Raw genomic sequence first — 26,867 nt, forward strand, 5'->3', positions numbered from 1 at the left:
GAGGGCGGGGATGGAAATAAGTAGGTCCACACAAGACATACTCTGGGAGTCAAACTGGTAAGCACTTCCTGGTGAACTGACTATTGATGATGACCAACAAGGAGGAATTAAGGATGGTTCTCAGGTACACCAGCATGTAGAGGGGGTCTTCCCTGGGAACCAAAAATATCATTAGATTCTCAAAGCAATTCATATTAAAACAGGTTAAAACCTTGGTTCTAGATACTCAACAATTTTGTATTAAGTCAGGTCACCAGAGAGAAGCACATCAGCACAGCCCTACTTTGGCCCTTTCAGGAACTACTTTTTTTTTATTATTATTATTATTATTATACTGCACTGTGGCATTAGGCCACGGGACTGCATTTCAGGATCTAATAAGAAACAGTTCTATAAAATCCACTACTGTATTTACCAAGGGGATATTTTAAGGCCATTATTCACCGTATCTCAATGCCCCTTTTGTAAAAACTTGAGAAATCTCTTGTCAATTCTCCCTCTTTCAGTCAGATAGTAGGAGGTAGATTTTTAGGTTAATTGTAAAGCCAATCTATGTGACTTTATGGCATGAATTCTGTGAACTGACAAATTTGCCTTCTTCTAACACCATCCTAATTTTTCCTACCCTCATTTTCTTTTCACCTTGATTTTCTCACTTTGAAAAAATATTATATATGTATTTTTGAGAGGCTTCCTCAAATCTCTTCATAATAGGAATTAAAAAAAATAATACATCAAATTTCTGGTCCTGTCAAACACAACAAACAAATCACTACATAAATATATAGGAAATGGTTAGTTGATCTGCAGTGAAGCTTAGGAAAAAGACCTAAAGTAACCCCACAAACCTAGCTTTTTTTTCTATAAAGATATTCCCATGTCTGGGGTATAGCCTTCTACATGCTTCCTCTCATGCGCCTGCCTTTCTATCTTAATTTCTCGTTAATTTCAAAAGTTTTAGAACTAAGTGTTAAATCCATAATTGTTACCACCAATTTTCCAAGACTCAAGTAAAAAGTTCACCACTGCAGGAAAAAAATGGCTCATTATTACAAAGAGTTAATTATAAACATTGATCAAGTAATGTCCTCTAAAACATACATTTCTCATTGAAAACAACCATCTAAAATAACATTATAAAGTTTTAATCACTCATTTTCCCAATATCAGAGATATAAATAAGAGCTTCAGTTAGTCATCAGGCCATTTAACTAACGCTGTGATTTCAACGAATTGCCTTTAACTGACATGACTTCAAGGGAGAGGAATGAAATTTCAAATCTTTTCTGTTGAAAACATCAAGTACTAATAATCCTCCAACTCTTTTTAATTCTCCCTATCCCTCCTATGTTGGAATGGTGTGCAGAAAAAAAGCCACTCAAACTACCCATCAAATTACACTGTAAGAAAATATTTATAAGTTTGTTATGATTTGATGGGGCAGGGGCGAAGGGGAGGTGGAAATAAATGTATGCCAAGGACATCGTTTTGGGAATCTGACAGCTTACAGCCCACAACAGGCTGACAACCCTGGGAACTGCCCCCCTCCCCTCCCTGAGCGCATCCACAACACAGATGCCCCATGTTGATGGGACAGGAACCTGACTCCGGCCATGCTGAATGGAAGTGGATGGATGGCTGATCCAACTCAGACCAATCAGGTGTCCTCTTCCATAATTCAGAACTGAGACTGAGAAACAGTGAGTCCTCCTAAGACCAGAACTATTGAATAAACTTGTTTGTAGAAGAAAGGGCACATTTTGGCTGCTATGTGCATTCCAGAGGCAAAGAAAGTCTGCATGCAGAAACAAGAACAAGTTACACACCCACATGAGTTGAGATGGTGTTGCAGTTCCTGGTTCTCTTCCCTTCCTAAGGCCTTGCATGTATATACTCCTGCATTCCATAAAGTCTTATAATAACATGTGCTTTCTTGTATAAGCTACTCAAATAGACATTTGTCACTTATAACTCGAAAGTCCTAATGCATACATCTTTTGTCCCCCTTTCCCCAACTGTATTATTATTATTAGCTAGAGAAATAAGGTTTAAATTACTTAATTTCTGATTTTCCTAAAATAGGAATATGATTTCCTACACTCTAATCATTACAGTAACTTGCAAAACAAAAAGTGACTGCGAAGTCAGCTGATTCAAAGAGAAATTCTGAAAAAGTAAACAGTACAACACAATCTTACCTCGAGATTCTCTTTTTTATACACTTCAATAGCTTTCTCTTCAGACAATCCACAGCAGCCATATTCCAAAGGAGCAAACACCGTAGTTGGAACATTAACATAATCACACTGAAAGATAAACAAATTACATCCGCTTATTTTGTGACACCTTTCACAGCAAAAATCTACATTACATACATTTCTAAGAGGAAAATAAATAAGTCTGGTTCAGTGTGACTGATTCTTCCATTTCACCACTTCAGGGAATTTGTAGTTACACTCAAAGTAGGGGGTGAGCCCAACTCCAGAGCAGAGACCACACCCTGGCCAGTGGCCCACAAATGGGACCGGCTCTCCCAGAGCCCCAACCTTGCACTCTAAAATGTTTCATTTCCATCCCCCTGATTCCGGACCCCACTCCCCCTGAAGTACCTCTACAAGGTGACCAAGAATCACGCCATTTCATTGGAAGCTGAGGCCACCATTGGCCATTCACATAACTGCCACAGAGGAGATGAGCAGAGGAGCAGTTTAACAGTGTAGGAATGGGTGAATGCCCTGGACCATCAAGGGGAGATGGCATAAGTGTAGCGGGGCAGCTAACACGGGGACCAGGATCTCCTAAGTCCTGTGGTTCCGACAGAATCCCCATAGAGCCCTTGTGAGACTGAGGCAGAGCGTGAGTGGACATCGCAGGGAGACTGCAGACTCTGAGCTCTGCATGCCTCTTCCAGCAGCTCTATGAAGCTGCCTGTGGGAAAGAGAATGTGAGCGCCAGTGGCATTCCTCCCTGGAAGAGAGTGTCTTTGTGACAGCATGGAGAACTGGAACACACTGGTGCAAGCACCATTAGAACCATGCCTGGAGAGAGAGCAGCGTGCAGGAGCAGAGAAAGGGTGGAGGGTACAACCAGAGATGAAGGTCACCAGGCCTGCCCATCAGTAGCCCCTCAAGGGGCGACACTGCCCATAGCACTACATGTCCCCCCAACCCTACCAACAGGTTGTAACAGGTGATTAGGTCAAAGGTGACCTCTAATCCAAAGAAAGCTAATGTGTAAGCTGGCCAGAAATCTATGTAGAAAAAGGTGAGCTACGTCAATCAAATTCTTTCTTTTGCAGGAAGATGAGCTAGAAGCAAAGGAAGAATCCCCCAGTGGTAGTGGGACAGGAAGAAATGCACCTGTGGAGCTATAGCCAAGTAAGGCTACTGGAAGAGCCCCTGTGAAACCCCCACCTGTGTGCCGGGGCCCCAGAGCAGCTGTGACCCCAGCCCCAGTTCTAGCTCCGAATGCAGTGTGGCCCAGCCCTAGCATGGAGCTTGTTCTAAGTCAGTGTTTCAACTTACTAATGCACAGGATCCTTGTAAAAAACCCCTCAGTCTGCCTAGTGTGCGTAAGTTTCTACTTTTTGTTACCCCAAACAAAAACAAATCGAAGCACCGCCAGGTATCCCCACATCAATGAGGTGGATTATGTATAATGTACATCAGCCTAGAATCTTTAACTTAGATGCTCTAATACCACTTCACACTTGCGAACCTGCAAATCATGGGTGAGCCAAGCATTTTTTTCTTTTTTCCAACATGGCTAGAAAAAAAAAAAAACGTAACCATAGGGATAATCTTAGTATTTTCTGACTTCTGTTAGGCCCGCAAATACACATCAATCCATTTACAGTTGACCCTTAAACAATGTGGGGGTTGGAGTGCTGACCCCCCATGCAGTCAAAAATCCACATATAACTTTTGAACCCCTCCCCCCCAAAAAAACTTAATAGCCTACCTTTGACTGGAAGCCTTACCAATATTGTAAACAGTTGATTAACACATATTTTTATGTTATATATATGTATATTATATTTTCACAATAAAGTAAGCTAGGGAAAAGAAAATGTTACTAAGAAAATCATAAGAGAGAATACATTTACAGCCCTCTATCATGTTTACTGAAAAGAATCCACACGTAAGTGGACCCACAGTTCAAACCCACGATGTTCAAGGGTCAGCTGTATTGACCAGCAGCTGACCCTGGGTCCCATGGCTTACAGGGAAAGCCTCATTCTCAAAGGATGCCTCTATCTCCCATTTCCTATCAATTAAGAATAATCAACAGAAATTCCTCAATGCTCCTCCCTTTCATCTAAAACACTTTCTCCACATCTTAAACCATCCCCTCCACCTGAACTTGACTTAATCTTGCCCTTCTTGCCTTCCTTCTAGTCCTGTACCTTTAAGCTCTTTCTTTCTTCATACCCTAAACACACTGCTGCATCTTCAGATCTCTCCACCCGACGGCCACCTTAACTTCTTAAAGCATTTGGCAACTACTCTGCCTTCATACACCCCGAAATGCTAACTGCATTGCCACACTGTAATGTTCAGCATCCTGGGCCCCACCCACTGAGGCCAGCAGAGCTGCATCCTCGTTGCCCCCATCCAGCAATGCCTCCATATGTTCAAGGTCTTCCTTCATGACCTCACGAGGCACCTGGGGTGATATAATAAGCAGAACACAGCATCCTTTGTGAAGAAGACATACTCAAAACATTTCATCTGACCCTAATCATGCAAAACAATCAGAGAAATTCAGAATAGGAGACATTCTACAAGGAAAGTAGTCTGGACTCATCAAAAATCAAAGTCACGAAAAACAAAACAAGCAGGTAAATAAAGACAGGGGGACCATTTCAGATTAAAAGAGACTTAAGAGTCAGAAGAGCTAAACATACCACATGAATCAAACACATGCATGTGCATACACTTAATGGAAATCTGAACAGTATCACATTTTTGTCCAATCTCTTAGATAGAATAATGAAACTATGGTTATGGAAGAAGATGCTTGTTCTCAGGAGATGCATGTTGAAGTATATAGGGGCCAATGTCATTGACCTGCCACTTACCTCAAAAAGCTCTGGAAAAAAAATGCACGCACTGTATACATACATATTCAGAAAAGAAGAGAGAGCCAAATGGCAAAATATTAATAACTGGGGAATGTAGATGGAAGGGTAATATGGATGATTATTCCTATTCTTCCTGTGGTTTGACATCTTTCTAAACAGAAATATGGAGGATGTAAAGGTCTTCAACAGTTCCCACTGCCTAGAGAAGTCCATTCCAATTCTTTATTGTGGCATAAAAGATTTTTGATGAGCTGGCACCAAATGAATTTTCTAGCCTCATTCCCAGTTGTATTCCTCTATCCCCAAGTGTTCTGCCCGCACACACCCTGAATGCTCTAAGTATTATAGAAGGGACAATTCTTTGTGTAGGACAAAACATTTAGCTTTCCTCACCCCTACACAGGCCCTTCATCCGCCTACACTTCCACACGTCCACAGTGCTCTCATGGAGTAGAGCATGACATCCCCAGTTGGGAACTCTAACAGACTACTCACAGTCCTGCTGAGCTTGGTGCTTGCATCTGCATTATCTACTTACCAGAAAAGCCCTGTGCTACCTCAGTTTTGAATTACTCATCCTACAAAGCCTGTCCCACATCTTTGATTGCAGACAATGAAAAGTGCAGGAGATGGTAGAAATCATCACCTTCACACGTGGCAGAGGTAAAACTGAGGCACAGAGACTTGAAACAACCTCACCAGGTTCACACACCAGCAGGCACGAAGCCAGGGCCAGTGACTGCCCATCTGGGATGCCTTTACCAGCCCAATAAGTTACAACTAACTGCCCCTTGTCTTACATTACTCATGATCCTCCACTCTCCTGGGAAGCCCCTTGGGACTGGAACCATGCCAATCCTTTGTATATCACCTAGCATGACATCCTGCACACAGGAGACACTCAAACGGTATTTGTTGAAAATTATTACTAAATACTAATTTATCTGTGATGAACCCTTTACTTGCAAAACAAGTACACAAGTATTCTTTGTAATGATTTTTTTAATCACAATTTTGATCTAGATATCATCTCAAAAGCAGGAAACTCACCTTTTCCAAATGGCCAGCAAAAAGTCTGCGAGCCAGCAGCTTGCCTGCCTGTATGGCAACGGGTGTGAGCTCAAGTTTACCCTCCAGAATATCCCCGACAGCATAAACATAGGGCACATTGGTCTGTTCCACATCATTTACTGGTATTTTGCCACTCCTATTGGATTTTGGAAAGGAAACAAATACATTATGACTCATTCTGTACTGCTGGATGACTAACACCGACTTTTCCAAGAGAAAATGACTAAATACATAGAGCAAAGACCTCCCTCTAAGAAGAGAGGCACCTCAGATCATCAATGTCTATAAGATGAATGGCTCGAATCATAAGGGTTTCTCTAGCTCCAAAAAAAACCACCTTTCTGGTTGGTGAAACCATACCCATTTTTTGGATGCCAAGGATAGGTCCAGATGTCCCCCAGAGTCACACTTAGAGCTTTGAAATTTTTCTCCTTGCCTGACCAACAACATAAAAATTAACTCTAAATCAGAAAGTGGGTGAGGACATTTCCACAGTTTATTTTTTAAAATCACTGTTTAATGTATCAGTTCTTTAAGGCACACACTAAAGAGTTACTGATTCATTAATGAAAAAAACTGATTAATACAGAGCTTGCACAGTACTTCTTGTGAAATAAACTTACAGCATTAAAATTTTGCATCTTAGTAATTAACTGAGAATTTCCAAGAGGTGATCTGTAGAAACATTTTGCTTTGTGCAGCAACAGTGCAATGATCCCACGTGTACTTACTTCTCATTGATTTTGACACCAATCTTCTCCAAACCTATTTTCCTTGTGCAGGAGTCACGACCAATTGCTAACAAAACCTATATTTAGAGTGAGATCCAAAACACAAATTGTCAATGTCAGGAATGAAAGAAGGAATATCACTACAGATCCTTTAGACATTAAAAGGACAATAACAGAATACTATGAACACTCTATGCCAATAAAGTTGACAGCTTAAATGAAATATTCCTTGAAAGACAGTTTACTAAGTCACACACATGAAAATCTGAATAACTCTATGTTATGTGCTAAATTATGTCCCTGCACCAAATTCACATGTTAAAGTCCTAAGCCCCAGTGCCTCAGAATGTAATGTATTTGGAGACAGGGCCATTAAAAAGGATAATTGATCATGACCAACTGGGGTTTGTCCCCAAAATACAAATTTGGTTCAATATGCAAAAATCAATCAATGTAGTTAATCATATTAACCAAATAATGAAGAAAACAATTTAATCATTAACCAATAGATATGGGGAAAGAATTTGACAAATTTAATATCATTTGAGGATTTTAATTTTAATTTAGTCCTCAGCAGATTAAGAATAAAAGAAAACTTCCCCAACCTGTTAAAAGGCATTGGTAAAAAAAAAAAAAAAAAAAAAATCTACAGCTTACATCCTAGTAATGATGAAAGACTGAATGTTTCACCTCTCAGGTAGGAGCAAGATGAGGGTGCCCACTCTCAAGCAATTTCTATTCAACGTTGTACTGGAGGACTTAACCAGTGCAACAACGCAAGAGAAAGAAATAAAAGTCAGACAGACTGGAAAGAAGAACAAAACTGACTTTATATGCAGACGTTAACCCCAAGAATCTACAGTAAGGTCAACATACAAAAATCATTTGTATTTCTATATACTACCAACTAAACATTGAAAATTTTTAAATTTAAAATACCATTTTATAATAGCTTAAAAACATGAAATATTTAGAGACAAATTTAGCAAAACACACAAGAGACCTCTAGAGCAAAATGATAAAATCTTGCGGAGAGAAACTAAAGAACAAATAGATAAATGGAAAGATCTATGAAGTTCACACACTGGAAAACTCAATATTGTTAAGATGGTCAGTTCTTCTAAACTGGTCTATATAATCAATATAATTCCGATAAAAACCTCAACAGGAAGAGGGGGCGGAGCAAGATGGCAGAGGAGTAGGAGACCTGGATTTCGTCTGGTCTCAGGAATTCAGCTGGATAGGGATCAAACCATTCTGAACACCTACAAACTCAACAGGAGATCGAAGAAAAGAATAGCGACAACTCTCTGAACAGAAAAGCGACCACTTTCTGGAAGGTCTTTTCTGATTTGTTTGAAGTATATTTTCTGGGGACGTTGTTACCCTGTTAGCATTTTGTTCTCTCATTAATCTGTTCTGCTCTGGACAAAATGACAAGACGTTAAAAATCACCTCAACAAAAGAACAAGAGGTAGTACCGACTGCCAGGGACCTACTCAATACGGACATTAGTACGATGTCAGATCTAGAGTTCAGAATCATCACTTTAAAGATACTAGCTGGGATTGAAAAAAGCATGGAAGTTATAAGAGAAACCCTTTCGGGAGAAATAAAAGAACTAAAATCTAACCAAGTCGAAATCAAAAAGGCTATTAATGAGGTGCAATCAAATATGGGGGCACTAACTGCTAGGATAAATGAGGCAGAAGAGAGAATCAGTGATATAGAAGACCAAATGATGGGAAAAAAAGAAGCTGAGAAAAAGAGAGATAAACAACTACTGGATCACGAGGGCAGAATTCGAGAGATAAGCGATACCATAAGACGAAACAACATTAGAATAATTGGGATCCCAGAAGAAGAAGAAAAAGAGAGAGGGGCAGAAGGTGTATTGGAGCAAATGATAGCAGAGAATTTCCCTAATTTGGGGAAGGAAACAGGCATCAAAATCCAGGAAGCACAGAGAACCCCTCTCAAAATCAATAAAAATATGTCAACACCCTGACATCTAATAGTAAAACTTACAAGTCTCAGAGACAAAGAGAAAATCCTGAAAGCAGCTCAGGACAAGAGACCTGTAACCTACAATGGTAGAAACATTAGATTGGCAACAGACCTATCCACAGAGACCTGGCAGGCCAGAAAGGACTGGCAGGATATATTCAGAGCACTAAATGAGAAAAATATGCAGCCAAGAATACTATATCCAGCTAGACTGTCATTGAAAATAGAAGGAGGGATAAAAAGCTTCCAGGACAAACAAAACCTAAAGGAATTTGCAAACACGAAACCAGTCCTACAAGAAATATTGAAAGGGGTCCTCTAAGCAAAGAGAGAGCCTGAAAGGAACACAGACAATATACAGTAACAGTCACCTTACAGGCAATACAATGGAACTAAATTCATATCTTTCAATAGTTACCCTGAATGTAAATGGGTTAAATGCCCCAATCAAAAGACAAAGGCTGGGCGCCTGGGTGGCTCAGTTGGTTGGGCGACTGCCTTCGGCTCAGGTCATGATCCTGGAGTCCCGGGATCGAGTCCCGCATCGGGCTCCCTGCTCGGCGGGGAGCCTGCTTCTCCCTCTGACCCTCTCCCCTCTCATGTGCTCTCTCTCAAATAAATAAAATCTTAAAAAAAAAAAAAAGACAAAGGCTATCAGATTGGATTAAAAAAGAAGACCCATCGATATGCTGTCTGCAAGAGACTCATTTTAGACCCAAAGACACCCCCAGATTGAAAGTGAGGGTGTGGAAAACCATTTACCATGCTAATGGACACCAAAAGAAAGCTGGGGTGGCAATCCTTATATCAGACAAATGAGATTTTAAACTAAAGACTGTAATAAGAGATGAGGGACACTATATCCTACTTAAAGGGTCTATCCAACAAGAAGATCTAAGAATTGTAAATATCTATGCCCCTAACATGGGAGCAGCCAATTATATAAGCCAATTAATAACAAAAGCAAAGAAACACATTGACAACAATACAATAATAGTGGGGGACTTTAACACCCCCCTCACTGAAATGGACAGATCATCTAAGCAAAAGATCAACAAGGAAATAAAGACTTTAAGTGACACACTGGACCAAATGGACTTCACAGACATATTCAGAACATTCCATCCCAAAGCAACAGAATACACTCGTTTTATGAGGCCACCATTACCTTGATCCCAAAACCAGACAAAGACCCCATCAAAAAGGAGAATTACAGACCAATATCTCTGATGAACATGGATGCAAAAATTCTCACCAAAATACTAGTCAATAGGATCCAACAGTACATTAAAAGGATTATTCACCACGACCAAGTGGGATTTATCCCTGGGCTGCAAGGTTGGTTCAACATCTGCAAATCAATCAACGTGATACAATACATTAACAAAAAAAAGAACAAGAATCATACGATCCTCTCAATAGATGCAGAAAAAGCATTTGACAAAGTACAGCATCCTTTCTTGATCAAAACTCTTCAGAGTATATGGATAGAGGGTACATACCTCAATATCATAAAAGCCATCTATGAAAAACCTACAGCAAATATCATTCTCAATGGGGAAAAACTGAGAGCTTTCCCCCTAAGGTCGGGAACATGGCAGGGATGTCCACTATCACACTGCTATTCAACATAGTATTAGAAGTCCTAGCCACAGCAATCAGACAACAAAAAGAAATCAAAGGCATCCAAATCGGCAAGGAAGAAGTCAAACTCTCACTCTTTGCAGATGATAGGATACTCTATGTGGAAAACCCAAAAGACTCCACCCCAAAACTGCTAGAACTCATACAGGAATTCAGTCAAGTGGCAGGATATAAAATCAATGCACAGAAATCAGTGGCATTCCTATACACCAACAACAAGACAGAAGAAAGAGAAATTAAGGAGTCGATCCCATTTACAATTGCACCCAAAACCATAAGATCCCTAGGAATAAATCTAACCAAAGAGGCAAAGGATCTATACTCAGAAAACTATAAAATACTCATGAAAGAAATTGAGGAAGACACAAAGAAATGGAGAAACGTTCCATGCTCATGGATTGGAAGAACAAATATTGTGAAGATGTCAATGCTACCTAGAGCAATCTACACATTCAATGCAATCCCCATCAAAATACCATCCACTTTTTTCAAAGAAATGGAACAAATAATCCTAAAATTTGTATGGAACCAGAAAAGACCCCGAATAGCCAGAGGAATGTTGAAAAAGAAAAGCAAAGCTGGCGGCATCACAATTCCGGACTTCCAGCTCTATTACAAAGCTGTCATCATCAAGACAGTATGGTACTGGCACAAAAACAGGCACATAGATCAATGGAACAGAATAGAGAGCCCAGAAATGGACCCTCAACTCTATGGTCAACTCATCTTTGACAAAGCAGGAAAGAATGTCCAATGGAAAAAAGACCGTCTCTTCAACAAATGATGTTGGGAAAATTGGACAGCCACATGCAGAAGAATGAAACTGGACCATTTCCTTACATCACACACAAAAATAGACTCCAAATGGATGAAAGACCTCAATGTGAGACAGGAGTCCATCAAAATCCTAAAGGAGAACACAGGCAGCAACGTCTTCGACCTCAGCTGCAGCAACTTCTTCCTAGAAACATCGCCAAAGGCAAGGGAAGCAAGGGCAAAAATGAACTATTGGGACCTCATCAAGATAAAAAGCTTTTGCAAAGCAAAGGAAACAGTCAACAAAACCAAAAGACAACCGACAGAATGGGAGAAGATATTTGCAAATGACATATCAGATAAAGGGCTAGTATCCAAAATCTATAAAGAACTCATCAAACTCAACACCCAAAGAACAAATGATCCAATCAAGAAATGGGCAGAAGACATGAACAGACATTTTCCCAAAGAAGACATCCAAATGGCCAACAGACACATGAAAAAGTGCTCAACATCGCTCAGCATCAGGGAAATCCAAATCAAAACCTTAATGAGATACCACCTCACACCAGTCAGAATGGCTAAAATTAACAAGTCAGGAAATGACAGATGTTGGCGGGGATGCGGAGAAAGGGGAACCCTCCTACACTGTTGGTGGGAATGCAAGCTGGGGCAGCCACTCTGGAAAACAGTATGGAGGTTCCTCAATAAGTTGAAAATAGAGCTACCATATGATCCAGCAATTGCACTACTGGGTATTTACCCCAAAAATACAAATGTAGGGATGCGAAGGGGTACATGCATCCCGATGTTTACAGCAACAATGTCCACAGTAGCCAAACTGTGGAAAGAGCCAAGATGTCCATCGACAGATGAATGGATAAAGAAGAAGTGGTATATATATATACAATGGAATATTATGCGGGGCGCCTGGGTGGCTCAGTTGGTTAAGCGACTGCCTTCGGCTCAGGTCATGATCCTGGAGTCCCTGGATCGAGTCCCACATCGGGCTCCCTGCTCGGCAGGGAGTCTGCTTCTCCCCTGACCCTCCCCCCTCTCATGTGTTCTTTCTCATTCTCTCTCTCTCAAATAAATAAATAAAATCTTTAAAAAAAAAAACAATGGAATATTATGCAGCCATCAAAAGGAATGAGATCTTGCCATTTGCAACGACATGGCTGGAACTGGAGGGTATTATGCTGAGCGAAATAAGTCAAATAGAGAAAGACATGTATCATATGACCTCACTGATATGAGGAATTTTTAATCTCAGGAAACAAACAGGGTTGCTGGAGTGGTGGGTGGGGTGGGAGGGATGGGGTGACTGGGTGATAGACACTGGGGAGGGTATGTGCTCTGGTAAGCGCTGTGAATTGTGCAAGACTGTTGAATCTCAGATCTGTACCTCTGAAACAAATAATGCAATATAAGTTAAGAAAAAAAAAAAAGAAGAAGATAGCTGGAGAGGAAGAATTAAGAGGGGGAAATTGGAAGGGGAGACGAACCATGAGAGACAATGGACTCTGAAAAACAAACTGAGGGTTCTAGAGGGGAGGGGGGTGGGAGGATGGGTTAGCCTGGTGATGGGTATTAAAGAGGGCACATTCTGCATGGAGCACTGGGTGTTATGCACAAACAATGAATCATGGAACACTACATCTAAAACTAATGATGTAATGTATGGTGATTAACATAACAATAAAAAAATTTAGAAAAAAATCTCAACAGGATTTTTTTCTGGTAGAAATTGACAAGCTGCATTATATGGAAATGTAAAGGACCTAAACAAAACCGGAGGACTTACTCCACCAGTCTAAAATTTACTATAAAGCTTCAGTATTGAAAACAATGTCGTGAAAGGAGACAAATGGTCAATGGGATAAAGAAATGTAGAAACAGACCCACAGTTAAATGGTCAAATGATTTCAATAAAGGCACTAAAGCAACTCAGTGGAGAAAGGAAGTCTTTTCAACAAATGGTACTGGATACCCATACTGAAGAAAAAAAACCCATATTCCTACCTCATTGTATAAACAAAAATTAATTCAAGATGTATTACAGACCTGAACATAAAAGATAAAATTATAAAGCTTCAAGAATAAAATTTAGGAGAATAGCTTCATGACCTTTGGGTGAAAGGATTCCTTAGAGCTCATAGAAAGCATTAACCATAAAGCAAAAAATTAATAAACTGGACTTCATAAAAATTTTTAAACTACTGTTCATCAAAAGATGCTATAAAAAATGATAGGCAAGTCACAAATGGGAAGAAAATATTCACAATATATCTACCTGAAAACAGAAGGTATCCAAGAGATGTACAAAACTCCCTCAATTCAAGAATAAAATTCAAATAACTGAATAAAAAAACACGGACCAAAGATGTGAGCTGATACTTCATAATGGAAAATATAACAAATGGACAGTGAACACATGAAAAGTTGCTCAACACCATTAGTCATCAGGAAGACGTAGATTAGAACCATAATAAGACACCACTACACATGCACTAGAATGGCTAAAATGAAAAATCCAGACAAGCCCAAATGTTGAGGACATGGGACAACCAAAACTCCCCTGTCAGCTGGTGGAAATATGAAATGATTCACTCATATAGAAGCTGTTATACAGTTTCTCAAAAAGTTAAACATAGAAACCATCTTATGACCATTTAATTTCATTCCTAGGTATTTACCCATGAGAAACGAAAATATAAGTCCACAAGGGCTTACACAAGAAATCTTCATAGCAGTTTTAGTCACAATAGCCCAAACCACAAACAGCCTAGGTGTTCATCTACAGGAAAATGAACAAACTGTGGTATACTCATACAATTTTATAATCATATAATTTATATAGTAAGAACAACTAACTACAGACACACAATATGGATGAATATGAGGAGTATGTATCATATAGTTCCATTCCTGTGACATCTAGAATAGGTAAAACTAGTCTATGGTGACAGGATCAGAATAGGGTTGTTTGGGTCAGGGAGTGGGAAGCGATATAGGAGAGCTTTCTGAACTCGTAGAAATATTCTGTTACCTTCAAATGTGTATGGATTACACAAATGTGCATTTTTCAAAACCGACTGAACTGTACATCTAAGATATGTGCATTTCACTACATGTAAATTACACCTTATTATAAAAGTTAACAATTTACAAATTTAGATACTGTGAATAACTTTATACCATTATATTCGATAACTCAGAAGAAATGAACTAATTACTAGGAAAATATAATTAATCTAAAGTAACTCAAGAAAAAATAGAAAGCCTTAAAAGCCCTAAGACTGTTAAAGAAATTCAATCAGTGGTCAAATACATATACCTATAGAAAATTATAGGCTCAGATGGTTACATCAGTGAATTCTATCAAACAGACAAAGAACCAATTCTAATATTATGAAACTGCTTCCAGAGAACAGAGAAAGAGGTAATATACTCCAAACTTCTTTCATGAGCTAAAACAACCTTGATATCCAAATCTGAAAAGTTCAATATATGAAAGGAAAATTATGAGCCAATACAATTCATAAATATTAATGCAAAAATTCTCAAGAACCAAATCCAACAATATATGAAAAGAACCATTACCAAGTTGGGTTTATACCAGGAACACAGAGTTGGTTGAACATTAGAAAATCAATGTAATTCAACACATTTACAGATTAAAGAAAAAAATTTTTGATCAACAGCTACAAAAGAAACACTGTTACAACCAAACATCCACTTGTGATTTTTAAAAAACAGAAAAGAAATAACCAAAAAAACCCTTGGCAAACAAGAAAGAGAAAAGAAATTCTTTAACTTAATTAAGAATATCTAACAAAATCCTGCAGAAAACATTACTCTTTAATGATGAAACACTGAGAACTTTCAATACTGAGAACAAGACAAAATGCCTGCCACTGCCATTTCTTGGAGGTCCCAGCTAGTGTACTTATGCAAAAAAAAGAAATAAAAAGGAAAAAAGCAGAAAGGAGGAAACAAAACTTCTGTTATTTACAAACAGTATGAAGGCATAGAAAGAAAATTCAAAATAATCTAAGATAAATTATCAAATAAGAGTTTAGCAAGATTATGGAATACTAAATCAAAACACACAAATTGGCAGCATTTCTATACACCAGCAACAGTTAAAGACAATGACATTTTCCCCAAAAAATACCATTTATGACTACATAAAAATACATTAAATACCTAGGAATAAATCTAAAAGGTGTTCTTGATTTGCATACAGAGAAATTTATAACTTTATTATTAAAGGACAACCTAAATTAAGAGGAAGATATACCACATTTATGGAGAGAAGACTAAATATTGCAATAAAAAGTTACCAATTGATTTATATATCTGATAAAATTCTAATAAAACTCTCAACTGGGGTTGATTTATTTTGTTTGTTTTCTTATTTTTTGGCTTTGTTGATCCTCCCCATATTGTTTCCTTTTTTTAACTAAAAATAATCACACATATATCAGTATATAAAACATAAATGTATCATTATGATTTACCAAAGAAATGTTGACATCCAAATATCATCAGTTTTAAATTAGAACTGTTGCCACCCAATATAGTCCATGGACAATTCACATTGTTTGCAGATTTTATATTGTTTTTAAAAATAAAAAGATCTTGGGGTGCCTGGGTGGCTCAGTCGTTAAGCGTCTGCCTTCGGCTCAGGTCATGATCCCAGGGTCCTGGGATCGAGCCCCGCATCGAGCCCCGCATCGAGCCCCGCATCGGGCTCCCTGCTCCGCGGGAAGCCTGCTTCTCCCTCTCCCACTCCCCCTGCTTGTGTTCCCTCTCTCGCTGTGTCTCTCTCTGTCAAATAAATAAATAAAATCTTTAAAAAAAATAAAAATAAAAATAAAAAAAAAATAAAAAGATCTTTATTATTGTTTTTGATTATAAGATATATTCAATTTTTATTGAAAATATTCAAATGCCCAAATGTAAAAGATATCTAATGCTCCAGAAGTACTTATAAGTCAGATATATCTGCTTCCAGATTTTATTCTATGTATAAATTATCCATACACACATATTTTCTTATATTTTTCATGTACACCAAAAACTACCAAATGTCAACAGCTCAACTACCTGCCATTTTATTATAGTTTTTACAAAGAATCAAAAGGAAAAAAGTTAAGCCTAAGAATTTTCCCATAAACTTCATTTGTGCTAATTTATGAGTGTGTTCAACCACTTTACTGCTTATAAAATAAAAACTTACTGTATTATATACCTCTTCAATAGTTTCTGGTCCTTCAGTGGATTTAGCCACTACTTTCAGCTTTCCGGGTGAACCTTTCTCCAACTGCTGAACCTAGTAAGGATAAGTAATATAATGATTCTGTCTAAAGGTGACAAAATAAATGGGTCAGAGGGTGTACATGTGTGCGTATGTAGGTTTTTCGACTAAGTAAAGACAGAGAAAAAAGGACTGTAACAAGGTAAAATTTGGAGGTAGAAATAAATTAATGGATTAGTTGGTGGAGGCATAATAGGAGGAATGAATGATGTTTTCCAGGTGTTGACCTAATAAATTGTGTAGACTTCAGTACCACCTACTGAGTACTGAGATAGGCCAGAAAGATGAGCTGGGGAATACACTTAGGAAGAAAACCAAGAATTTCATTTTTGTCTTAATAAATCTGAAATGCTTATGAGGAATTCAAGTGGCGATATCCCATAGCCAAATGTGTAAATGGGTGTGGAGTTTAGGAGAGATGCCTGAGCAGGATATATAAATCTGAAAGCCATTAGCATTGAGATAATAAAGTATGGACCTAAAGAAGACCACCCAGGTAACAAGTGCAGAGAAGAGAAGAGGGAGCCAGTGCTCTGACATTTACAGGTTGAGGAGATTTGGAATCACAGGCTGTGGGACCAGAGAGCTCAAGGATGGAGAGTGTTTCAAATGGAAGGAATGTCAGTTTCACCGAATGCTGCCCAGAAGCCCCACTCCATAAGGGCAGAGATATGACCATTGGATCTGACAGCATGGAGTTGGCCACAGACCCCAGCATGTAATTTCAAAGGAGGAGCAGGGATGGAAGCAGCTGAGAGTTGGCTGAAGTGGAAAATGGAGGCAAGAAACCAGAAGGAGCATGTACAGAAGTTTCCTTGTAAACAGGAAAAGAAAAACAGGGACCCAGCCAAAAGGGCAGAGAGGGCAAGGGAGGGCTTATTTGTTTGAAGAGGAGAGACACTGGTGGGACTGACAGAGCAGAAAGGATGTTAACTGAAGATGGAGCATCCCTGACAAGGTGAGAGAAGGTAAGAACATACAGAAGGCGTGAGAGGAGCAAGGACACTTTCCCATACAGGCGGAGGGGCAGGGAGGACAGAGGGACATGTGGAGGTCAGTTATGTAGACTGGAGGTGGGACCACTATCTTTAAGGTGTCCTACTGAGTACGGACTAATTTATTTCAGGAAATGAAGTAAGGAGAGCTAGAATAAAAAACTAAAAAGAGAATTTTTAAAAACCTGAAAATAAAAGGAATTCCAAATGCCTTTCAGACTTACCATCACAGGTACAAATTTTCTTAAGAACTTAACACCATGTTGCTTCATGTAGGAACCCACTTTCTCTGCCATTTCTTGATCAAAGCCACGAAGAAGGACTGAGCGCACCATAACCGTGACATCTAAGCCAATGCCAGCAAGAAACCCTGCGCATTCCAGACCGACATAAGATGCACCCACCACTAATGTTTTGCCAGGGCAATAAGGCAGAGAAAACAGGTCATCACTGAAAAATAAAACAACAAAAGGAACACGTCGGCAATAAAAATGAAGTAAAAATGAACATGTAGGTTTCGATGTGTAGTGGTTTTTTGTTGGCATAGCAACCTGGTGCTGGAATGAAGAAACATGAACAGAAAGAGCCTTTTGGAGTTTGTAAGAGTGTCCACTATAGAGTAAGAAGTATATCTCAGGTTTTTCAAAACCAAATTAGTGGATCACAAGTGAAGGTGTTTTAAAAATGAAATAGAATAGAAAATAGGGGCGCCTGGGTGGCTCAGTTGGTTAAGCGACTGCCTTCGGCTCAGGTCATGATCCTGGAGTCCCTGGATCGAGTCCCGCATCGGGCTCCCTGCTCAGCAGGGAGTCTGCTTCTCCCTCTGACCCTCCCCCCTCTCATGTGCTCTCTCTCATTCTCTCTCTCTCAAATAAATAAAATAAAATAAAAAATCTTAAAAAAAAAAGAATAGAAAATATTAGACTACATTATATGAGATAAGAAGAAATATGGTTTGGTTTGAGTGTGTGTGTCTGTGTGCGCACACATGCGTGTGTGTGTGTTCACCTGAACAACAGTGTCACAAAAAACACATTTCTTTTTTTTTAATTTAAATTCAATTAGCCAACATATAGTGCATCATTAGTTCCAGATGTAGTGTTCAATAACTCATCAGTTGCGTATGTGCATCTGGTGAAAAAAGTTTGAAAGTCATTGTCCTGCATTATACAATGTCCTCTCTGTAACCATCCAGGGATAATTACTATTAAATCCCAGTATTAGGAACAGCCACCCTTCTCCTGATCAACTGGTTCATTAGATCATATAGACACTAAACCCTAAAGCTATTTGTATTTACTTCTTTGCTTTGGCTTCCATGAAGTTTAGAGACAACTTCCCAGACCTCGTTGAGCAATTACCTAGAATCATACAGCATATATGTGTGCATAAATTTGACCTTATTACTTACCTAACCTTATTTTCTCTGGGCTTCAATATGGTTAACATAAGCTTAGCTTCTTGTGTTATACTTTTTATTTGTCATCAATTCAAATCTTTTGTGAAATAATACCAGGGACTAAATAAATTGGGCACATAAACATAACATAATTTATGGTTACAATAGCCTATTTAATCTTACCTAGTAATACAGTACTCTTTATCTCCTTGGATTCCTAAATAGCGGGGCCTTTCGCCTGTCGCTAGGACAAATTTTGCAGCAGTATAGTAAGTTTCCTGTCCTTTTCTATTGGTTGCCTTGAAAAGAGAAAAGTAAATTTCAACTTCTTCTACAAACACGGTAGGGTATCAGACACCCCGGACAACTAGTTACAGAGCTTCCCACCCAACAGGAGCGGACATGCAAATATAATAATGCAGTGTGATAAGCACCAACAGAGAAAAAAGAAGTCTTCATAAAATATCACCAACAGAGCCCAGTGGAGGTGGAATAGGGGACTGGAACACCAGTCGAGGGCGGCTTCAAAGGTGGTGGTATTTCAAGTGGAGACAAGAAAGTGAGAGGATTTGAGAAGAAAGGAAACCTACAGAGAGAATAGTGCGCAGAAAAGCACACAGGCCTGAAAGTAGCAGGTGTCTGGGGAGTGGCAAGTGGTCAGAAAGTGGCCGGAAAGGGGGGAACACGTCCCAGTGGAAGGGAAACAGATTCGTGCCAAATGTTAACACCTTTATTTGCCATTCTCAAGATTTCAGCTATGGGGAACCAGGAAAGGTTATTCATTGTTTGCCCATTTTCAATTATACAAATAATTTATTTAAAAAATTCAAAAACCAATGAAGGTGTTTAAACAAGAGGGTGGTTTAAATGGTGGGATGGAGGGAGGGCAGCCTGGAGACAGGCACTTGCTCTAGAGGGTCCGGAAAGAGAGAAACAAGCGCCGGCTGCAGGGGTGGGAGGGGAGTTGCTGGAGCAACTGAGGAGACCCTGCTTATCACTAAATGCGGAAACGCAGAAAAGAGGCAGGTACGGCTGCGAACGACTGGCTTATTCAACCAACCATGCCGGCCATGCCACAATTTGAGAAATAAAACTACCTGACTCATAGTTCTATGATCTTTCTTTCATGTGAGTGATGTAATTCAAATTGGCCCATGTATGGTTTCAAAAGGGGCAGCTTTTGACAGACCATCTCACCTTTCCAGAGATAATAAGTGACTACAAAACAACCTCAAATCCCCCCAAGATCACTGCACACTGTGCCAGGAAAGCAGAGTTCAAAAATAAACTAGGTGTTGAGGGTTATATCTGATTGTCTTTTATAACTCCAATTTAAAATTCTCGTGTTCACCAAAACGATCTCATTTTCATTACATATTGCTCTTATGATATGAAACATTACAAAGCTTATAAAAATACACTAGTTTTCATACTAATTTTATTAATACACCTTTGAATGACATATTGGAGTTCTAGTTAAGGTTTCATTTTATTTTTATTTTTTTAATTATTCTTTGTACTGAAGTACAGTTGACACACAATGTTCCATCAGTTTCAGGTATACAACACAGTGATTGGTGAGTCTATACATCACACCATGCTCAGCGCATGTGTAGCTGCCATCTGTCCCCACACAGCTACTACGACACCCCTGCCTAATTCCCGAGGCTGTACCTTCATCCCCGTGACTCTTCATTCCATTTTGCCCATCCCCCCTAAGGTTTCATTTTAAAAAAGAATTACACTGCTAAAATTTTTCATTTTTTTGTCTTTTAAACTTTCAACTATTTAGTCTAAACATTTTCTTTTAAGGTAGTAATAAAATCAAAAGGCAAATAATAACTTTAAATGAAGAGCTCTTTAAAAGGCAATTCCTACAATTTAGCAGGACCTGTGGAATCAACAACAATGGGGAAGAAACAGGTGCACAAAAGGCAATGTGTGTGCATAGGTCAGTGAGAGTCCATAACATGCAGGGAATTTCAGATCAAGGCAAGTTCAAGCAATAGTAAAGAAAAGCAACAAACAAGACAAAACAAACAGTACCTTTATTTTATGATGTTCAACAAATTCTCCATAGGAATTGACATAGGCCACGGCCTTCTCCCTCAAGGACAACCTGCAGCCCCAGTTTAGAGAGCCGATGTGATTTTGAATCGCTTCTGTCATAGTCTCCCAGTTATGCCTCACTGAAAACAAATAACCAGAATGAAGGTATAAAGCAAATTTTTTTCCTTTAAAAATTTTTTATTTATTTTTTTGTGAGAGAGAGAGAGAGCAGAGTGAGCAAGAACATGAGCTGCAGGGAGAGGCAGAGGGAGAGGGAGAAGCAGGCTCCCCGCTGAGCAGGGAGCCCCATGCGGGGCTCGATCCCAGGACTCTGGGATCAAGCTTAACTGACTAAGCCACCCAGGCGCCCCAAGTGAATTTTATTTTTAATGTTCAATCATATACAACCACACATGAGCCATACTATATATTGCTTTAAGAATCAAGAAGTGAACACAAGACAACTAGCAATTGAAATCTTTTTTAGGCCAGTTATGGTTTGTACTTCTTCCTCTTTTATAATACAAAACATAAGCAAACAGCAGAGTTCTGAAAAGAAGAAAAAAAAATCCATGGAAAAAAGAATGGGGAGAACAGTCCAAAACATCACAAGGCAGGAAGATCATCCCTACTCGGGAGCACCCCAAGGCCACTGTGCTCTGTGAGGTCTGCTGCACATGGTGTCCCAGATGTGAAGGGAAGTGGGTCTCAGGTCAGTGAGCACCACACATCCCCTGACCAGACCAGCCTGGGCCACTCCCTTTTGGTTCACTTGGTGGTGGTTTTATGATAGCGAAGATCCTACATTTCTTTACGACAAATGTGGTTTCTGCTCACCACTGCCCACCATTTATATTACAATGTTTACTCATTTCCTGTTGCAATTGGAGCAGGAAGTGATGGAATCAAATTCCTCATCATCCCTGTATCTTCGAGGTGGGAATGATTTCCTAGTGTTCACCTCATCTGCTGATGCTGCCTCCTGAAGGAGAAATCAGCCTCCGTGCAGCACTGTGTTTGTAAGACACAGAGGCCAGCCTAGCAGGGATGAGCCTCTCCACAATGGCACATGCCCTCAGATCCTAAGCTACCTCTTCCCCTCTAGTCCAGAAAAGCTACTCCTCTAACCTTCCAAGAACCATTTCTCCCAAGGACCTTGTCAGTTAGATTCCCACTTCACGTGTCCTTTTGTTTCTGGCTCTTCTTGTAAGAGACACTCTACATCAGGGTTTCCCAAATATGGCTGCACATCAGGATCCTCTGGGAATCAGGTTGAAACATACAAATCCTTGGACCTGCCACAAACCTACAGAGTCAGGACAAGCTCCCGCTGGGAGATTCTGATAAGGCAAGCCCAGGGACTAGCACTTTGGAACCACATGCTCTACTGTTTTATTGACCTGTTTAAGCTTTGCAACAGTATCACAATTCTAACTACTGATGGGAAAAATCATTTCCCATACTTCCTCAAAGGCTGCAGAGCTATTCTCATATATTTACTTTCAATACAAACTTTAGAATAATCTGTCAGGTTCCAAAAAGAAAAAAAAAATTGTTGAGGTTTTTCCTGGACTTAAATAAAATTTACAAATTAAATTTTAGATAATGTCTTTATAATATTGAGACATCCCATCCAAAAATCTCAGTATATTTTTGTTATGCTTTTCTATTCTTTCCTTATATATTTTGTCCATTCCTAGTAAATTTATCCCAAGTTATTCTATCATTTTGTTGCAATTTTCCATTGTTTATTTAACTTCTTATTGCTAATGTAAGAAATCTATTGATTTTTACACATATATCCTCCGAGCAACTTAGTGAACTCTTATTAGTTCTGACATTTTTAGCTCGATCTCTTGTATGTTCTAGGTATCTTGTATATAATTCATATTATAGATTTATAATATCTTTTTCTTCCTTCTTCTCAAGTATGTACTTTTTCTTTCCTATTCTTCATTTTAGTGCACTGGCCAGAAGCCCCAAAATAATGCAGATGTAGTAGTGAAAGTGGGCTGCCCTGTTTGATTCTTGACTTTAATGTAAATGCCTCAAGCTCTTCTCCATCAAATATTTACATCTGACTTTTCTTCATCATGTAAAAAAAGTGTCCATTTCTTTGCTTAGTTTAATGACTTTTTTTTTTTTAAGAGCTATAATGGATGTGAAATTTTTATCAAATGCCTTTGGAGCTAGAATCCAGGTCATCATGTGGATTTTAGCATCCTTACTCTGGTTTCCTAATGACTCATTCTTGTATCCCCAGAATGAACCCTCAGAAGTCACAGTGCATTCTTTTAGTCACTGCTGGAGAGGATTTGTTTTTTCTAGAATCTTCTAGCTCTATGGGCTATAGCTTTCTATTTTTTTTTTAATTTTTTATTGTTATGTTAATCATCATACATTACATCATCAGTTTTTGATGTAGTGTTCCATGATTCATTGTTTGTGCATAACACCCAGTGCTCCATGCAGAACGTGCCATCACCAGGTTAACCCATCCACCCGCCCCCCCTCCCCTCTAGAACCCTCAGTTTGTTTTTCAGAGTCCATAGTCTCTCACGGTTCATCTCCCCCTCCAATTTCCCCCCTTTCATTCGTCCCTTCCTGCTATCTTCTTCTTTTTTTTTTTTCTTAACATATATTGCATTATTTGTTTCAAAGGTACAGATCTGTGATTCAACAGTCTTGCACAATTCACTTACCATAGCACATACCCTCCCCAGTGTCTATCACCCAGCGACCCCATCCCTCCCACCCCCCCCACTCCAGCAACCCTCAGTTTGTTTCCTGAGATTAAGATTTCCTCATATCAGTGAGGTCATATGATACATGTCTTTCTCTGATTGACTTTACTTCGCTCAGCATAACACCCTCCAGTTCCATCCACGTCGTTGCAAATGGCAATAGCTTTCTATTTTTACACTATCTTTCTGTATCACTGTTAAGTCAGCCTCAAAAAAAAAAGGTGGAACTTTCCATTTTTTCCTAAACTCTAGAACAGTTTAAATATTTTAAAAAGTGTCTTTCCTTGAAGATTTGAGGAAATTTACATGTAAATTTATAGTGTCTTGGAGAATTGGTTGTCCTTAGGCAATGTTTTCTTTAATAATTCAAGTCCATCCTGGTCATTTATATTTTCCTAGAATATACTCCTTTTCATCAAGATATTTAAAATTCTTACCACTAATTTGTATCCTGAATTTGTTTTTTCTCTTCTCTTTCTGTAGTTATCTTTCTTTTCTCAAGACCCCTAATGTTACATATTTGTATGAATTCTCTCTCCTGTTTCCCCGACTGGATTTGCCAAAGGCCTACCTACTTACTTGCATTTTCAAATATATTCTTGGTTTTGTTCATTGATTCTATTTTGGGGAGGGTGCTAAATCATTAATTCCTCAGTGTGGGGTATATGTGTGTGTGTGTGTGCGCGCCGTGTGTGTGTGTGTGTGTGTATGCTTTTGTGGGGTTTTTTTTTTGCCTTGTAGTCTCCCTATCTGATATTAACTGCCATTGCTTTGGTTTGCCTTTCCCTGATACAGCTTCTCCCACCTATTTAAAAATTTCCCATCTATTTCATTTTAAATAGGAAAATTTAAGTTAGTCTTTTCAAAATTTAAAATTCCTGTATTCTCAACAATTATCTCTTTTGGTTTTAGGTGTGTGTCCTGTAAACAGCACACAGATGAATTCTGTCTACACAACTTGAGAAGTTTATTCATTCAGCTTTATTATCTAATATGTAAAAGACTGTCCCTATGTCTGTCTGCCGTCTTGTTTTCTGGGTTGTTTTTTGCTTGTTTTAAGTTAGTTTCATGCTGTTTATTTGTAAATTTCCCATTTCCTTTTTCTTGGAAGTTCTATATTCAATTTCTGATCTGGAAATTATATATACATTTTAAATTTATTTTAATCCATTATTCCTCTACCAACATCAAGAACCAAAGTATCTAGAACATTCTCCCACACCAAGATTTCGGCATGCTTTCAGTTCCTTTCTCTTACCACTTAGATTCTATGGACTTCTCTTGGCCATTCCATGAAGCCTATTCCTAAAACTGCTAAGCCCCAAATTCCATGTGATGGTTAGCTAGGTATTTCTTAGCATAGCAACTCAAAACTAACTTAGAAGCCTTTTGTATATGTGGAACAAGATTTTACACACTTGAGGGAATTAGAAAGTATTTAAGAATATTAAGCACGGAGATAAGTTCAAGAACATAACCTGGACCCTCAGGTGAGGCCAAGTGGCATGAGCATACACCCTGCTGTCCGCCCCGCCCCTGCCGAACATGCAGGGCCCCAGCAGCGTGGGGCTGCGGGCGCCGGGCAGGGCTGATACACCCAGAAGTCATTAACTTGTGGGGAACCCTGCATGGAGAGTTACCCACACACCTCCCTGCCTGGCTGTCCTCATCACAGACCACGTGTACAGTTCCATTCTTCATGGCCTTTCTCCATTATGGGGCATTCAGTGTTTCCTCCCCACTTGGCCTCGATTATTTTAGAATTATTAAAACAGGCTATAAACACTTTTAGTTTTAAAAAGACTCCTTTGGGCGACTGGGTGGCTCAGTCACTTAAGTGTCTGACTCTTGATTTCGGCTCAGGTCATGATCTTAGGGTCATGGGATCGAGCCCCACATCTGGCTTGGTGCTCAGCACGGAGTCTGCTTGTCCCTCTCCCTCTGCTCCTCCCCCTGCTGTGTTCTCTCTCTCTCTCTCTCTCTCACACACACACAAATAAAGAAATAAAATCTTTAAAAAGAGAGAGAGAGAGAGAGAGACTCCTTAACTACCTAATTGCCAATCTAAAATGTACCTAATTCAAATCCTAATCCATTTGGCCTTCCGGCACTTTTTCCCTCCAGATGGTTCTCTTCGGAGACTCTCTAAGCCCTAAGTCTTATCCTTAAAAATCTAGCCCCTCCTGGCTTCTGTGACATGACTCTCCTGGGTTTTCCTCATCTTCCTCACCTACCCCTTAGGTATTAACATTTCTCAGGATCCTGTCTGTGTCTGCTATTCTTTTCCATCCATAGGGCCTCCCCAGCCCCTCTCAGCAATTCCTAAGACTTCAACCACCACCTGGGCTGCAAACCCAGGCCCTGCCTAGACCTCTCTCAAGCACAAACCATCCCTTGATAGCGAATTCCCACCAGGTGTTCTTCAGGGGAAAACCCATACAAGATGAAGGATTCGAGGAGAAGGATTCTTGAAAGTGAAGATGACCCCAAAGTTAAACTGCCAAGGGCAAAGACCATTTTATCTACAACCAGTTGCAACTAAAGCTGGACCCAAAGCTCTCCACAGAGCTGAGTGTCTGGGGAAATTTGTCCATGGAGAATCTGTCCAGCCACAACTCATTATGCTGAACTCCACCACACCTGGCCACTAACTCACACCTGCCTGTTTTCCAGCTCAGCAAATACACTGCATTGTCACCCACTCCCTCTTCTGGGATTCCTTCCTTTCCTTCACCTTCCACCCACTCTGTGACCTGGGGGGCCCAGCCAAATCACCAGGAAGGATATGCTCATGCACACATTTCCTCCACCAAAATCTCTTGGGAGACCAGTCCCTGTAATTTTTTTAGAAATTCCATAATGTTATTCTAAAGAGACAAAATCACCCATCCACGTCGAGCCTGTCAATTCCAGGCCTTCAATCCTCTAAATCCACTTCACATTCTCCAGTCCAAAATCAGTCTTGGCCCAGGCCTGGTCATTTCTCCTCTGGGTTAGGTGACAGCACCCCACCTCACTTCCCTGTCTTTGGACTTGCCCCCCTCCCCACCTCCAGCCTTCTAAAC

At 39.5% G+C, this 26,867-nt stretch overlaps 1 protein-coding gene across 2 annotated transcripts in view; it reads right to left on the reverse strand.

The window, feature by feature from the left end:
* Nucleotides 1-26,867, reverse strand: part of TXNRD3 (thioredoxin reductase 3) — a 61,139-nt gene that overhangs the window by 15,285 nt on the left and 18,987 nt on the right. Inside the window, exons 7-13 of one of the 2 annotated variants that reach the window (XM_021695011.1) lie at nucleotides 21,056-21,198; nucleotides 19,193-19,308; nucleotides 17,835-18,060; nucleotides 16,538-16,630; nucleotides 6,886-6,962; nucleotides 6,134-6,290; nucleotides 2,199-2,306 (exon numbers count right to left, since the gene is read on the reverse strand). In XM_021695011.1, coding sequence (XP_021550686.1) covers nucleotides 2,199-2,306; nucleotides 6,134-6,290; nucleotides 6,886-6,962; nucleotides 16,538-16,630; nucleotides 17,835-18,060; nucleotides 19,193-19,308; nucleotides 21,056-21,198 — 920 coding nt within the window. The remainder of the gene's footprint in view (nucleotides 1-2,198; nucleotides 2,307-6,133; nucleotides 6,291-6,885; nucleotides 6,963-16,537; nucleotides 16,631-17,834; nucleotides 18,061-19,192; nucleotides 19,309-21,055; nucleotides 21,199-26,867) is intronic. The other variant, XM_021695010.1, reaches the window with a different exon arrangement.

Source organism: Neomonachus schauinslandi, chromosome 1 (assembly GCF_002201575.2).
Source record: "Neomonachus schauinslandi chromosome 1, ASM220157v2, whole genome shotgun sequence".
NCBI classification, from domain to species: domain Eukaryota; kingdom Metazoa; phylum Chordata; class Mammalia; order Carnivora; family Phocidae; genus Neomonachus; species Neomonachus schauinslandi.